Source organism: Hyla sarda, chromosome 3 (genome assembly GCF_029499605.1).
Source record: "Hyla sarda isolate aHylSar1 chromosome 3, aHylSar1.hap1, whole genome shotgun sequence".
NCBI classification, from domain to species: Eukaryota; Metazoa; Chordata; class Amphibia; order Anura; family Hylidae; genus Hyla; species Hyla sarda.
The window spans coordinates 283,764,777-283,779,215 of NC_079191.1; the positions used below are offsets into that span (position 1 = coordinate 283,764,777).

Below are 14,439 nucleotides of genomic sequence, written 5' to 3' on the forward strand. Positions count from 1 at the left end.
GTTTTGAAACATCTGGAGGTCCGCAGGTTGAAGACCACTGTATCAGACATTGACAAGTGGTGATGATGAAGGGGTGGGGGGGGGGCTGATGACATGTGGTGATGATGAAGGGGGGTGTGATGATGACAAGAGTATGATGAAGGGGGTGTGTGGGATGATGACAAGGTGATGATGAAGGGGGGGTGTGATGATGACAAGGGAATGATGAAGGGGGGTGTGGGATGTTGACAAGGGGATGATGAAGGGGGGTGTGGGATGATGACAAGGGGATGATGAAGGGGGGTGTGGGATGATGACAAGGGGATGATGAAGGGGGGGTGTGGGATGATGACAAGGGGATGATGAAGGGGGGTGTGGGATGATGACAAGGGGATGATGAAGGGGGGGTGTGATGATGACAAGGGGATGATTAAGGGGGGTGGGATGATGACAAGGGGATGATGAAGGGGGAGTGTGGGATGATGACAAGGGGATGATGAAGGGGGAGTGTGGGATGATGACAAGGGGATGATGAAGGAGGGGTGTGGGATAATGACAAGGGGATGATGAAGGGGGGATGTGGGATGATAAGGGGATGATGACAGGCGGTGATGATGAAGGGGGGGGTGGGATGATGACAGGGGGGATGATGACAGGCGGTGATGATGACAGGGTGATGATGATGAGGTTGTTAATGACTGGGGTCTGGATGATGACAAGGGGGGATGATGTATTTCCCACCCTAGGCTTATAGTCGAGTCAATAACTTTTCCTGGGTTTTTGGGGTGAAATTAGGGGCCTCGGCTTATATTCGGGTCGGCTTATACTTGAGTATATACGGTACTTAAAAAACATTTTGGGGCTAGTTTTACTCTCTTTAGCAATGAGTCTTTCTGTGTCTATTTTTGCAGCTTTTATCTATTTTGTTTACATATTTTACATTTCTCTCTATAGCTTTTTAATGATTTTTCACTGCCATCCTGTTTTAGTAGTTTAAATGCTATATTTTTGTAATTTTTTTGCCCCCTTAACATTTTTATTCATCCATATTCGTTTTCTTTTATTTCTGACCCTTTTATTCCCATAAAGTATATACCTCTTACAGTGAGAATTTAAGATATTTTTAAAAGTCTCCCATTTAGTGTCAGTATTCTTGTTTTTGAGGAAATTATCACAATTTATATTGTTAATGGCTTTTCTGAGTTGATCAAACTTTGCCTTCCTAAAGTTCATTGTTTTTGTGGCCCCTTGAGAGATTCTTTTATTGAAGAACAAGCTATAATGTATTATATTATGATCACTACCTCCTAGGTGTCCTTCTTGCACATTAGTTACTCTGTCAGGTCTATTGGTTAATATTAAGTCTAGTAGGGGGCCACCTCTGGTCGGGCCCTGCACCATTTGGGACAGATAATTTTCTTTAGCCATAGTCAGAAACCTGTTTCCTTTATGAGATTCACAGGTCTCAGTCTCTCAGTTTATATCAGGATAGTTAAAGTCCCCAATTATTGACTCCACATTATCGTTTCCCTCCCATATATCCTCCCGCAGTGCGGCCTTTAGACTCGACTTCACATAAAGACAAACTCCTACCCCTTTCCGTTTTGTCTGATCCTTCCTGAATAGACTATAACCCTTTATATGATCGCCCTGTCTGTCCCCCTAATAATTGAGTCCCCCACTACCAGTACCTGTCTGGCCTGCCCTGCACTCCTCCCTCCCTCCTTACTGGAGCAGACAACCCCCTGGGGGTCAGAGGCAGAGTCCTGCTGCAGTACTGTTAGCTCTGAAATGAGGGCATCCCCCTCATCTGCCAACCGGGTAAACTTGTTGGGGTGTGCCAGTTCAGGACTAGCCTCCCTGACACTTCTCCCTCTACCCCGTTTTCTAGCTGTAACCCAGACAGCTGCCTGACTGTCCTGCACCTCTGTCCCACTATCCTCCCCCAACTCTACACCTCTACTCCAGAGAGTACTTGCTCAGTGAGCAAGAGACTCCTCTCCAAGTTGTCAATGCGTCTCAGTGTTGCCAGTTGCTCCAAATGAACAACTCACAAACATCTCACACAACAATATGCACCCACATACTGCTGTTCAAGGATTGCATACATATTGCAAGATGCTCACTGGACTGTTTTTTCCGACATGGAGGCCATACTAGATTTGGGGATTGCAAAAATTTACAGTAAAAAAAAAACAGTCAAATATTACAATTAAACTCCCTGAATTTAAAGTCCCTTAATTTTAATTCCATTTCACTTTTATTCCTAAACTAGGAAAAAGAAAAAAAAAAGAAAAAAACGAGGAGTGGACACACCTATCCCTTCAATGCCTTAATACACAAACACACAGATTCGGGTGGGTGAATCTCACCAGAAAGGAGTGCAGCGGCAACCTGAGAAGATCTTGATGCATAAGTGTTCCGCAAGATGAAGTTGTGAGTGGTCTTTTCTGGCCACTCACAAAGTGTAAGTTACACTATCGCATACATTATTCTTTTCAGTGTGCTCTTTTGGGAAGTGAACTGCAGCCGCTCCCTAGTGTTTCACTTTTATTATTACACTCACTTATATACTTCACACTCTTGTATACAGACACACAACCACTAGCTCAAACAATCGCTTAGTGTACTTGCTTTTATAGTTACTAGATACCAACTCTCTCTTCCACTGCCTGGAAGTGAATGCAAAGGGCTAGTTGGTTGCAAACAGTTGCAATTTATCAGCTGCTAATTATTTAACTACTCCACCCAATCTCCACGTGCATTGCACCCAAACAGAGAAAAGGGGAGAAAAAAAACACAGAAATGCACTCAATGCTCACAATACTTCTTACAATACTCCCTTAATTTTAAGTCCCTCTCACTTTTATACTTACACTGACTTGTATACTTTACACTCTTGTATACAGACACACAATCACTAGCTCAAACAATCGCTTAGTGTACTTGCTTTTATAGTTACTAGATTCCACCTCTCTCTTCCACTGCCTGGAAGTGAATGCAAAGGGATAGCTGGTTGCGAACAGCTGCAATTTATCAGCTGCTAATTATTTAACTACTCCACCCAATCTCCACCCGTATTCCTCTCCGACAGAGAAAGTGAGAAAAAGAAAACACAGAAATGCACTCAATACTCACAATAGTTCTTACAGTTTCCCTTAATTTTAAGTCCCTCTCACTTTTATACTTACACTCACTTGTATACTTCACACTCTTGTATACAGACACACAATCACTAGCTCAAACAATTGCTTAGTGTACTTGCTTTTATAGTAACCACATACCACCTCTCTCTTCCACTGACTGGAAGTGAATGCAAAGGGCTAGCTGGTTGCAAAAAGCTGCAATTTATCAGCTGCTAATTATTTAACTACTCCACCCACTCTCCACCTGTATTCCTCCCAGACAGAGAAAGAGGGGAAAAAACACAGAAATGCACTCAATGCTCACAATACTTCTTACAGTATTCCCTTAATTTTAAGTCCCTCTCACCTTTATACTTACACTCACTTGTATACTTCACACTCTTGTATACAGACACACAATCACTAGCTCAAACAATTGCGTAGTGTACTTGCTTTTATAGTTACCAGATACCACCTCTCTCTTCCACTGCCTGGAAGTGAATGTGAAACGTAACTTTTCTTTTGGACCCAATTTTTTTTTTTTAAACTAGCAAAAGGAAAGGTGTGCAAAAAACACCATGTGCCACCAATGCCACCAAGTTTTTATGCAATGCAAAGACCTCTAAAAGGTGGAAAGGAACAACGTATGGTCCATTGTAACAGGTGTGGGTAAACACTTCCCCTGAAAGGCCCTACTCTCGCACTATTAGTTCCCTTATTTCCACCTAAAAACACTGCCATTTCCCATGGTTTTTAGTTGGAAATAAGGAGAGGTTACGGTCTGCCCTTTTTAGGACGAGTAACACTTGCCAAGAAGGGAATTAATAGTGCGAGAGTAGGGCCTTACAGGGGAAGTTTTTACCCACACCTGTTTCGATGGGCCATACGTTGTTCCCTTCCACCTTTTACAGGTCTTTGCATCGCATAAGTACTTGGTAGTATTGGTGGCACATGGTGTTTTTTTGGAACACCTTTCCTTTTGTTAGATTTGAAAAAAAAATTTGGGTCCATATATTTTATCCTAAGAAAAGTTACGTTTTACGTACTGCATATCCTCAATACTTACTTGTGGCCTAATGCAGAGGAATTTCTGAAACTGGGGACTAGCACCTTAATTTTGTTTTTCAGTATCCATGGCAGCACAATGAGAAATTCTGGAGGTGGTAGCATCAGCATGAGGAGACCATAAAGCAACACAATTAGAGAGCCTGGAGGTGGCAGCATCAGCATGAGGAGACCATAGAGCAAAGGTGGCTTTTGTCATTAGCCTCCTTTTGGAAGGGCCTTGGCCTGGGCAACTCCGCTGTGGGATCGCAGTGATGTCATCATTACCAATCTCCAGACATTCCTGTCGGAATTTCGCACTTCGAGGAACCTGCTCGTGCTTCCTCCGCTAAGACAGCTCTGGTGTTTTTTTTGGAACACCTTTCCTTTTGTTAGATTTGAAAAAAAAATTTGGGTCCATATATTTTATCCTAAGAAAAGTTACGTTTTACGTACTGCATATCCTCAATACTTACTTGTGGTCTAATGCAGAGGAATTTCTGAAACTGGGGACTAGCACCTTAATTTTGTTTTTCAGTGTCCAGTATTCAGTTGTCTTTCTCAGGGCAACTCCACTGTTGGCGAGTACGCCATCCAGTTCCGAACCCTGGCATCGGAGTTGGCCTTGAACACTGAAGCTCTGCGCTACCTTTAAGAGAGGATTATCGAGTTAATTTAAGGATGTCCTCGCTGCCCGGGAGTTGCCATCTAACCTGAACGAACTAATACAATTGGCATCCCGGATCGATATCCGTTTCTCCGAAAGATGAGAGGAGCAACGTCAAGAAAGGGAATCTGCACGACCTCGGCGCTTCCCTCGGTTGGCGCCAGTCTTCCAGCAACCACCGCAATCTTCTACGTTGCCCCCCGCAGTGGAGGCTATGCAAGTGGATTGGTCTCATCTGACCCTACAAGAAAGGACTCGCAGACAAACCGAAAATCTTTGTCTATACTGCGCCAGTGCAGACCACTTCCTTAAGAACTGTCCTCTGCATCCTCAGCCACAGGGAAACACTAGAGAGGCCTCCCTAGGTGTGAATTCTTCCTCTTCCCATTTGAATATGACGGTTCAGCTTCTTCTTCCTTCCAAAGTGAACCTTTCAGTTCTTGCCTTCCTGGACTCTGGCTCTGTGGGAAACTTTATTGATGCCTCTCTAGTACATAAGTGTAGCCTGCCAGTTGAACGCCTTCTGAAACCACTGTTCATCTCTACAGTCAATGGAAAAAAAACTGGACTATACCATGCTATATCGCACTGAACCTCTGTTGATGCAGGTCGGAGTCTCCCATAGGGAGAACTTGTCCTTCTACGTGCTCCCACACTGTACTTCTCCTCTCTTGCTTGGTCTACCTTGGTTGCAGCTTCATGCCCCAAAGCTGGATTGGAAAGCCGAAGAAGTCCTTCGCAGGGGTCCGCATTGCAACAATCACTGAATTCACGTATATATGTGACCAAGTTGGAACCTTCGTCTAGACCTCTACCCGGGTTACCTTCCTTCCTCCAGGAATTTGCTGATGTCTTCAGCGAAATGCAAGCAGAAGTTTTGCCTCCACATCGTCCATATGATTTTCCAATAGACTTGCTGCCCGGCACCACACCTCCCAGGGGCCGTATATACCCATTGTCTGTTCTTGAAACCCTGGCCATGTCAACCTATATCCAGGAGAACCTACAGAAAGGATTTATCAGGAAGTCCTCTTCTCCTGCCGGAGCTGGGTTCTTCTTCGTGAAAAAGAAAGATGGGGCCTAGCATCCTTGCATCGATTACCGGGGACTGAATAAAATCACAGTTAAAAACCTTTATCCCCTTCTGTTAATCTCGGAGTTGTTTGACCGTCTGCGAGGTGCCAGGATTTTCTCCAAATTGGATCTTCAAGGTGCCTATAACTTAATTTGTATAAGAGAAGGGGATGAGTGGAAGACCGCGTTCGATACTCGTGATGGACATTTTGAATTTCTTGTTATGCCTTTCGGACTTTGTAATGCTCCAGCGGTCTTCCAGGAGTTTGTCAACAACATTTTTTGGGACCTTCTCTACTCCTGTGTCATTGTCTATTTGGATGACATCCTCATCCACTCACCCGATCTCCACAATCACAGTCTCCATCTCCATCAAGTTCTGCAGCCTCTCCGAGATAATCAACTCTACGCAAAACTAGAAAAGTGTACCTTTGAAAAGACCAGCCTTCCGTTTCTGGGATATATTGTTACCAGTCAAGGACTACAAATGGTTCCTAACAAGTTATCCGCTGTACTGGAGTGGCCTCAACCAACTGGACTGAAGGCGGTTCAGCGCTTTCTTGGCTTTGCCAATTATTATCGTCAGTTTATTCCCCACTGCTCCACCTTGGTTGCCCCATCGTAGCCCTAACCAAAAAAGCTGCCAATCCTAAGGTCTGGTCTCCAGAGCCCGAAGAAGTCTTCAAAAATTTTAAATCTGCCTTTGCATCTGCTCCGGTGTTGTCAAGACCAGATCCGGACAAACCTTTTACTTAAGAGGTGGACGCGTCTTCTGTAGGTGCAGGAGCAGTCTTGAAACAAAACTCCTTCAAGGGTAAGACTGTGACGTGCGGATTCTTCTCAAAGACCTTCTCGCTATTAAGTTGGCCTTGGAAGAATGGCGTAATCTCTTAGAGGGCTCTGTGCATCCTATAACCATCTATATGGATCACAAGAATTTGCTTTATCTTCAGACTGCCCATCGTCTCAATCCACGTCAGGCTCGCTGGTCCCTGTTCTTCTCCAGATTTAACTTTTTTATTAATTTTCGCCCTGCGGAGAAAAATTTTGGGGCTGATGCCCTATATAGATCTTGAGAGGTGCAAGACCTGGAATCCCATCTGCAACATATTGTTCCTCCAGATCGTCTGATTTCTGCAGCACCAGCAAGTCTTCAGCATCTGCCCCCTGGTGAAGACTAATGTTTCTCCTTGTTTGAGACTCCGGATCTTGAAATCGGGTCATTCTTCTCTGTTGGCTGGTCATGCTGGAATCAATAAAACCTTGCAATTCATTTCTCGACAGTATTGGTGGCCCACTCTGAAACAAGATGTGATAGACTTTGTTCGTTCCTGCTCTGTTTGTGCCCAGGACAAAACACCACGCGCCAAGCCTGCAGGTCTACTGCATCCCTTGCCCGTTCCAGATCTGCCCTGGTCTAACATTGCAATGGATTTTATTACGGATCTTCCTTCTTCTAGCGGCAATTCTGTCATCTGGGTAGTGGTGGACCGATTTTCTAAGATGGATCATTTTGTGCCTTTGCCTTGCTAACCATCCGTACCACAGCAAGCCAAACTGTTCCTTTCTCATATCTTCCGTCTCCACGGATTGCCGACACATATTGTCCCTGACAGAGGAGTCCAGTTCGTTTCTAAATTCTGGAGGGCACTCTGTTCACGACTACAAGTTAATTTGGATTTCTCCTCTGCCTGTCACCCCCAGTCTAAGGGTCAAGTTGAGAGGGTGAATCAGATTTTGGGGGATTATCTTCGCCATTTTATCTCCGCTCGCCATGACAACTGGTCTAATCTTCTACCCTGAGTTCTCATACAACCATAGGGATACCGAATCCACAGGAACTTCACCCTTCTATGTAATCTATGGACTTCATCCTCGTCCTCCTCTACCCTTACCTTCCTCCTCCGGTGTCCCTATGGCTGATGAACTGGTACGGGACTTCACCGCCATTTGGAAGAAGACTCGTCTCTCCCTTCTTCGTACCTCGACCCGTATGAAATCTCAAGCGGACAGGAAAAGGCGTCCTCCTCCTGAATTTTCACCCGGGGACAAGGTATGGCTGTCTTCTAAATACATTTGCTTCAGAGTACCTTGCTACAAACTGGGACCACGCTATTTGGAGCCTTTCAAGGTCAAGAGATGACTTAATCCTGTGGCTTATTTGCTACATCTTACTTCCTCCCTCCGGATCCCAAATTCTTTCCACCTCTCCCTCCTGAAACCTGTCATCTATAACCGCTTCACTTAAAAGAACATCACTCCCACTCCCATCTCTGGCACCTCTGATGTATATTCTGTCAAGGAAATACTGAACTCCAAGCTCATCAGAGGTAAACTTTAAGGATCTTCTCAAAAGATTCTTGAACCGTAAAAGGAGGGGGAGACCAAAGGGGGGGGGGGGGGGTACTGTAACATTCCGCGCTCTGGCCATTGAATCCAGCCGTGAGCGCAGCGTCCCCATGTTCCCGACTCCCGGCCCCTCCATTACCTCGTTACGCTCCTGCTCCTTCTTCTCAGCCCCTGTGCACACATCCCTGTCCCTTAGGGCGCGCGCACGCCTGGGCTTTGAAATTTTAAGGGCCATAATTAGTGAATGCACCTGCCCCTATGTTATAAGTTGTTTGCACCTCCCACACTTCCCTGATGGATCTTCAGTGCTCATTTCCTAAGAGAAAGCGGTCCCATTGCCTGTTTGGCCCACCCGTGTTTCCAGACCTTCCTGCTACGTTTTTTGACTCCGAACCTTTGCCGCCTGCCTGGACCTTCTGCTACGTTGACTACGCCTCTGTCTCATCCTCCAGTACCTCGCTTTGCCCAGTTAACTGTGTGGTCGAGCCGTATTGGGGTAGCGACTTGGGTGTCGCCTGCCGCAGCAAATCAATCCTACTTTGTGGCGGGCTCTGGTGAAGACCAGCGGCACCTTAGACTCCGCTCCCTGATACGGTTCGAGTCAACAGACACAGGTAGAGGATCCACATCCAGCTCCATGACAGCCTGCATTCAGGTGCGTGACGTGAATAATAATGTATTCATTATCTGTAATAACTATTTATTCAGGATATACTGTTTTTCAAGCGCTGCCTTTATCATTTATACACTATATAGCACTTATGCACTTTATCACCAATGTTTGGTCTGAGCACTTTATGTGTTTGAAAATTATATCTTATATCTTATATCTTATCTCTTATATCTTATATCTTATAAATTATCTCTTATATAAGCCTGCCTCATATGTACTGGCCTTCTTAATTTACTCAGGCTACTGAGGAATGCGACATTAAGTCGTGAAACGCGTCTAGCCTTGTCTTATATCTATCAGCCATCCCTATCTCAAATCTGGTTTTATACCTTTATCAGCCGATACTGCCTAGACAGCGCTGTAGGACCCGGACTAGTGGACCACTGTGAATTGGCGCGCTATTCACACGCCACGAGGACGCCGGGCAGCCGCTGCCGATTTCTCCACAGACCGGCCACTGAGCTGTGCGAAGCACGATACTCCTACTTGGTTACGATCTATTACCCAGCGGTTTACATCATCGTAATCGGGATCATCACATCGTCCCAACCACGGCACGAAAAGTACCTCCCTACCCATACCAGGGCAGTGATTGATCCGGTCCGTGCGGGCACTGGGCTCCCACAGTCCCCGGAGCCTGCAACTCTGGAGATATTCAGCTGCCGATCATCACAGTGAACAAAATCATAAGGTACTGTGCCTGACCTCACATAAGCAACTGTATCTTGCTATTAATATTGCTATTCTACAAACACCTGTTGTGGGACACAAGTTGATAACAGTGAGCAATCACAATATATTTTCTGAATGAAATATTGAAACATTTACTACAGTTTAAGGTGACTGTTTCACATAGGAGTATCACTGGAGTACACAGTCTCTCCGATCGCCGGATTTTACATTCAATACTGTTGCTATTCACATCACTTGATAAATTTTTTCGGCTACAAAGGACTATTTTTTAATTTTTGTATTTTGAGATAGTTGGCATTTTTAATTATTCTATTGGAACATTTATACCGCATGCCTGAGCAAGGGCCCTGCCCAGGCATCATTTATTATTATTATTTTTAATAAATGCATATGATTGTATAAGAATTATCATTTTCTGCAGGCATTTTCATTATTCTTATATTTTTAGATTTTTGAAATCTAATAATTATTAATATTCACATTACTTTCATTCATTTTTTGTAATTATTACTTTGCTCTTATCCATTTTTCTTCGATACTGTGCACTTTCATACTCACTTTTATTTTTATTTTATTTTATTTTCCCTTTTCCTTTTTCTCTTTTTTCTTTCTATTTTTCTTTTTGTTTTTATTTTTACTCACATTTCACTGTACATTTTTTATTCGAAATCACTAATACTTCTCTCTTTTTATTAATTCTTTCCTTTTCTCTTTCTTTTTTTCACTACTTCTTGAGGACTGGTTATATAATTATTTCTTATTATATATTCCTTTTTGTTGATTACTGGGTCTTTTGGGGTTTTCAGACCTACCAGTTAACCTCGGAGTAGATGGTAGATTGAGCTGCACTGCCTCTTTGTCTTTATTTGCACTTTTGTTTGAAAATTAATTGATATGTTTTATGAATTTTTATATACACTTTGACAATTGTTGTAATGTGGATTGGATTAACACTTGATGAGTTGTATGGGTATAAAAACCCTCTTATTTGTGTGTGTCACTATGCTTGAAAATTGCACAAGGAGGAGCTGAAACGTTGTAATGCCTAACATGTGAAAATAAATCACCTTCATTTGGAGAGCTGTTCCCTTGTTTGGTTTCTATACTATGGATTGACTTTGGTTGGGTCTTTTAGGTCTTAGGTGTTTGGTGCAATTAAAAAATACTTACCACAGGTGGGAATGTCACAATAATCCCAGGTTACTGGTCCAGGCGTTGTAATAAAGCACCAAGGACCGTTAATATCTCCATCTGGGTTTCTGCAGTACTATATTCATGCAGGAGAAAAATATAATGCATTTTATCATTTCTGGTACATTACAGCAACCATTTTTAGATGATTATTATATAAGCATATGCTACAACACTTTTTTGTTTTTTGTTTTTTTAAGTATTGAGGAACAAAATTATTTAAAAGCTGTTACTATGGGCCCAGAATCTACAGTCATGGGCAAAAATGTGGCACCCCTGAAATTTTTCAAGAAAATGAAGTATTTATCACAGAAAAGGATTGCAGTAACACATGTTTTGATATACACATGTTTATTTCCTTTGTGTGTATTGGAAACCAACCAAAAATGGGAGGAAAAAAAGCAGATTGGACAAAATGTCACACCAAACCCCAAAAATGGTCTGGCCAAAATTATTGGCTCCCTTAACTTAATATTTGGTTGCACACTCTTGGAAAAAAAAAACTGAAATCAGTCGCTTCCTATAACCATCAATAAGCTTCTTACACCTCTCAGCCGGAATGTTAGACCACTCTTCCTTTGCAAACTGCTCCAGGTCTCTCTTATTGGAAGGGCACCTTTTCCCAACAGCAATTTTAAGTTCTCTCCACAGGTGTTCAATGCGATTTAGATCTGGACTCATTGCTGCCACTTCAGACCTCTCCAGTGCTTTGTTGCCATCCATTTCTGGGTGCTTTTTGATGTATGTTTGGGATCATTGTCCTGCTGGAAGACCTAAGATCACATTCAAGGCACCCATTGCCAGAGACAGCAAAACAACCCCAAAACATCATTGAACCTCCACCATATTTCACTGTAGGTACCGTGTTTTTTTCTTTGTAGGCCTCATTCCGTTTCGGTAAACAGTAGAATGATGTGCTTAACCAAAAATCTCTATCTTGGTCTCATCTGCCCACAAGATGTTTTCCCGGAAGGATTTTGGCTTACTTAAGTTAATTTTTGAACTTAAGTTAATCTTTGGAACTTGTTTGGGACTGCTTATCCGCCATCCAGACTATCCTGCATTGACACCTTTCATCAATTTTTCTCTTCTGTCCACGCCCAGGGATATTAGCTACGGTGCCATGGGTTACAAACTTCTTGATAATGTTGCGCACTGTGGACAAAGGCAAATCTAGATCTCTGGAGATGGACTTGTAAACTTGAGATTGTTGATATTTTTCCACAATTTTGGTTCTCACGTCCTAAGACAGTTCTCTTCTCCTCTTTCTGATGTAGACAAAGACACACAATGCAAAGACTAAGTGAACTTCTCTCCTTTTTATCTGCTTTCAGGTGTGATTTTTATACTGCCCACACCTGTTACTTGCCCCAGGTGAGTTTAAAGGAGCATCACATGCTTGAAACAATCTTATTTTTCCACAATTTTGAAAGGGTACCAATCATTTTGTCCAGTCCATTTTTGGAGTTTGGTGTGAAATTATGTCCAATTAGCTTTTGTTCCTCCCTTTTTTTGGTCTATTTCCAACACACACAAAGGGAATAAATATGTGTATAGCAAAACAGGTGTTACTGCAATCCTTTTCTGTGAGAAATATTTCATTTTCTAGAAAAATGTCAGGGGTGCCAACATTTACGGCCATGACTGTATATACAATGAATAGGCCATTTCTTAGAACCTAGATATAAATGACAAAATACAGGAAGTGTGGGTGGGACAAGCAGGGCTCTGTGATCTGAGGCTCTGTGACTACCCCCGGCTCACAGAGCAGGCTGATTGACAAGGCAGGAGCATGCACAGAGCCCTGTTTGTCCTGCCAACACTTCCTGTATTTTGTCTCAGCACAGCTGTCGGCCGATACACATGCACAATGGCTGCAGGGACAAGACAGTGTCCTGGACAGGGGAGAGACCTGGTGGTAATAAATATAGAGCATTTTCAATGCTCAAACCATACACTGCACACTGCATCAAATTGGTCTGCATGGCTGTTGTCCCAGAAGAAAGCCTCTTCTAAAGATGAAGCACAAGAAAGCCCGCACACAGTTTGCTGAAGACCAGCAGACTAAGGACATGGATTCCTAGAACCATGTCCTGTGGTCCCACGAGTCCAAGATAAACTTATTTGGTTCAGATGGTATCAAGCATGTGTGGCAGCAACCAGTTGAGGAGTACAAAGACAAGTGTGTCTTGCCTACAGTCAAGCATGGTGGTGGGAGTGTCATGGTCTAGGGCTGCATGAGTGCTGCTGGCATTGGGGAGCTACAGTTCATTGAGGGAACCATAAATGAAAACATGTACTGTGACATACTGAAGCAAAGCATGATCCCCTGCCACTGGGCAACAGGGCAGTATCCCAACATGATAACAACCACAAACATACCTCCAAGATAACCACTGCCTTGCTAAAGAAGCTGAGGGTAAAGTAATGGACTGGCCAAGCATGTCTCTAGACCTAAACCCTATTGAGCATCTATGGGACATCCTCAAAAAGAAGGTGGGGGAGCACAAGGTCTCTAACATCCACCAGCTGCATGATATAGTCATTGAAGAGTGAAAGAAGAATCCAGTGGCATCCTGTGAAGCTTAAAGGGGTACTCCACTGGAAAGCATTTTTTTTTATCAACTGGTGCCTGAAAGTTAAACAGATTTGTAAATGACTTCTATTTAAAATTCTTAACCCTTCCAGTACTTATTAGCTGCTGTATGTTCCAGAGGAAGTTCTTTTCTTTTTTAATTTCTTTTTAGTCTGACCACAGTGCTCTCTGCTGACACCTCTGTCCATTTTAGGAACTATCCAGATCCCCATAGCAAACCTATCCTGCTCCGAACAGTTCCTAAAATGGACAGAGGTGTCAGCAGAGAACACTGTGGTTTGAAAGAAAGGAAATTCAAAAAGAAAATAACTTCCTGTGGAGTAAACAGCAGCTGATAAGTACTGGAAGGATTACGATTTGTAAATCTGTTTAACTTTCTGGCACCAGATGAAAGTACAACTTTAAGGCAGTTCCCCGATGTTGGGACAGCGCAGCGCTGGGCTCATTCATTCCCGAGGGGGAGGGGCCAAACCGGTATTGCGGTATGGGTTAAAATTCATATCGTGCAGCACAAAAATGTCGGTATTCGGTATGAACCGGTATACCGCCCAGCCCTAAGAACAGCTATACAAAAAAGGCAAATTATACCCCCCCCCTCCCCACACACACACTCCATCCTAAATAAATACTGCATATTGAGAATGTTTACTTTATACTGCACACTTTTAGTGGAAGTCAAGTTTTTTTATCCTCATAACTACCAATTTACCATACATAACAGCTGCTTGTAACGCATAATGTGATGTGATGCAAATAAAGACTGAAAAAACAAAGTACAGCAATGTTTGTGTTTTTAAATAAACCTTCTTACATTATTATCCAAGTCAGAATTTGGGTGAGTTTCTGGAGTAAAGCTTGCATGTGCATGAGGTGTCTGAGATTTCCATGATTGACAAGTATATCCCTTCACAGTTACAGATTTTGTCCCACGATAGTCTTGGCCTTTACCAATCATACAGTCTGGAAGATATATATAAACAAGAAATAATTATATGTTGTGCAAACCACAGCATTTCAACATTTGATTGCATTTCAGATGGATTATTTC

The 14,439-nt window shown here is 43.1% G+C and overlaps 2 protein-coding genes across 2 annotated transcripts in view; one reads left to right on the forward strand and one right to left on the reverse strand.

Moving 5' to 3' along the window:
- Positions 1-2,410, forward strand: part of SLC22A3 (solute carrier family 22 member 3) — a 291,993-nt gene extending 289,583 nt beyond the window's left edge. The window contains exon 12 of the mRNA XM_056566777.1: positions 2,255-2,410. The gene's annotated coding sequence lies outside the window, so the exon portion shown is untranslated. The remainder of the gene's footprint in view (positions 1-2,254) is intronic.
- The window catches only part of PLG (plasminogen), a 131,044-nt gene that overhangs the window by 34,867 nt on the left and 81,738 nt on the right, over positions 1-14,439 (reverse strand). The window contains exons 15-16 of the mRNA XM_056563615.1: positions 14,203-14,351; positions 10,775-10,871 (exon numbers count right to left, since the gene is read on the reverse strand). Coding sequence (XP_056419590.1) covers positions 10,775-10,871; positions 14,203-14,351 — 246 coding nt within the window. The remainder of the gene's footprint in view (positions 1-10,774; positions 10,872-14,202; positions 14,352-14,439) is intronic.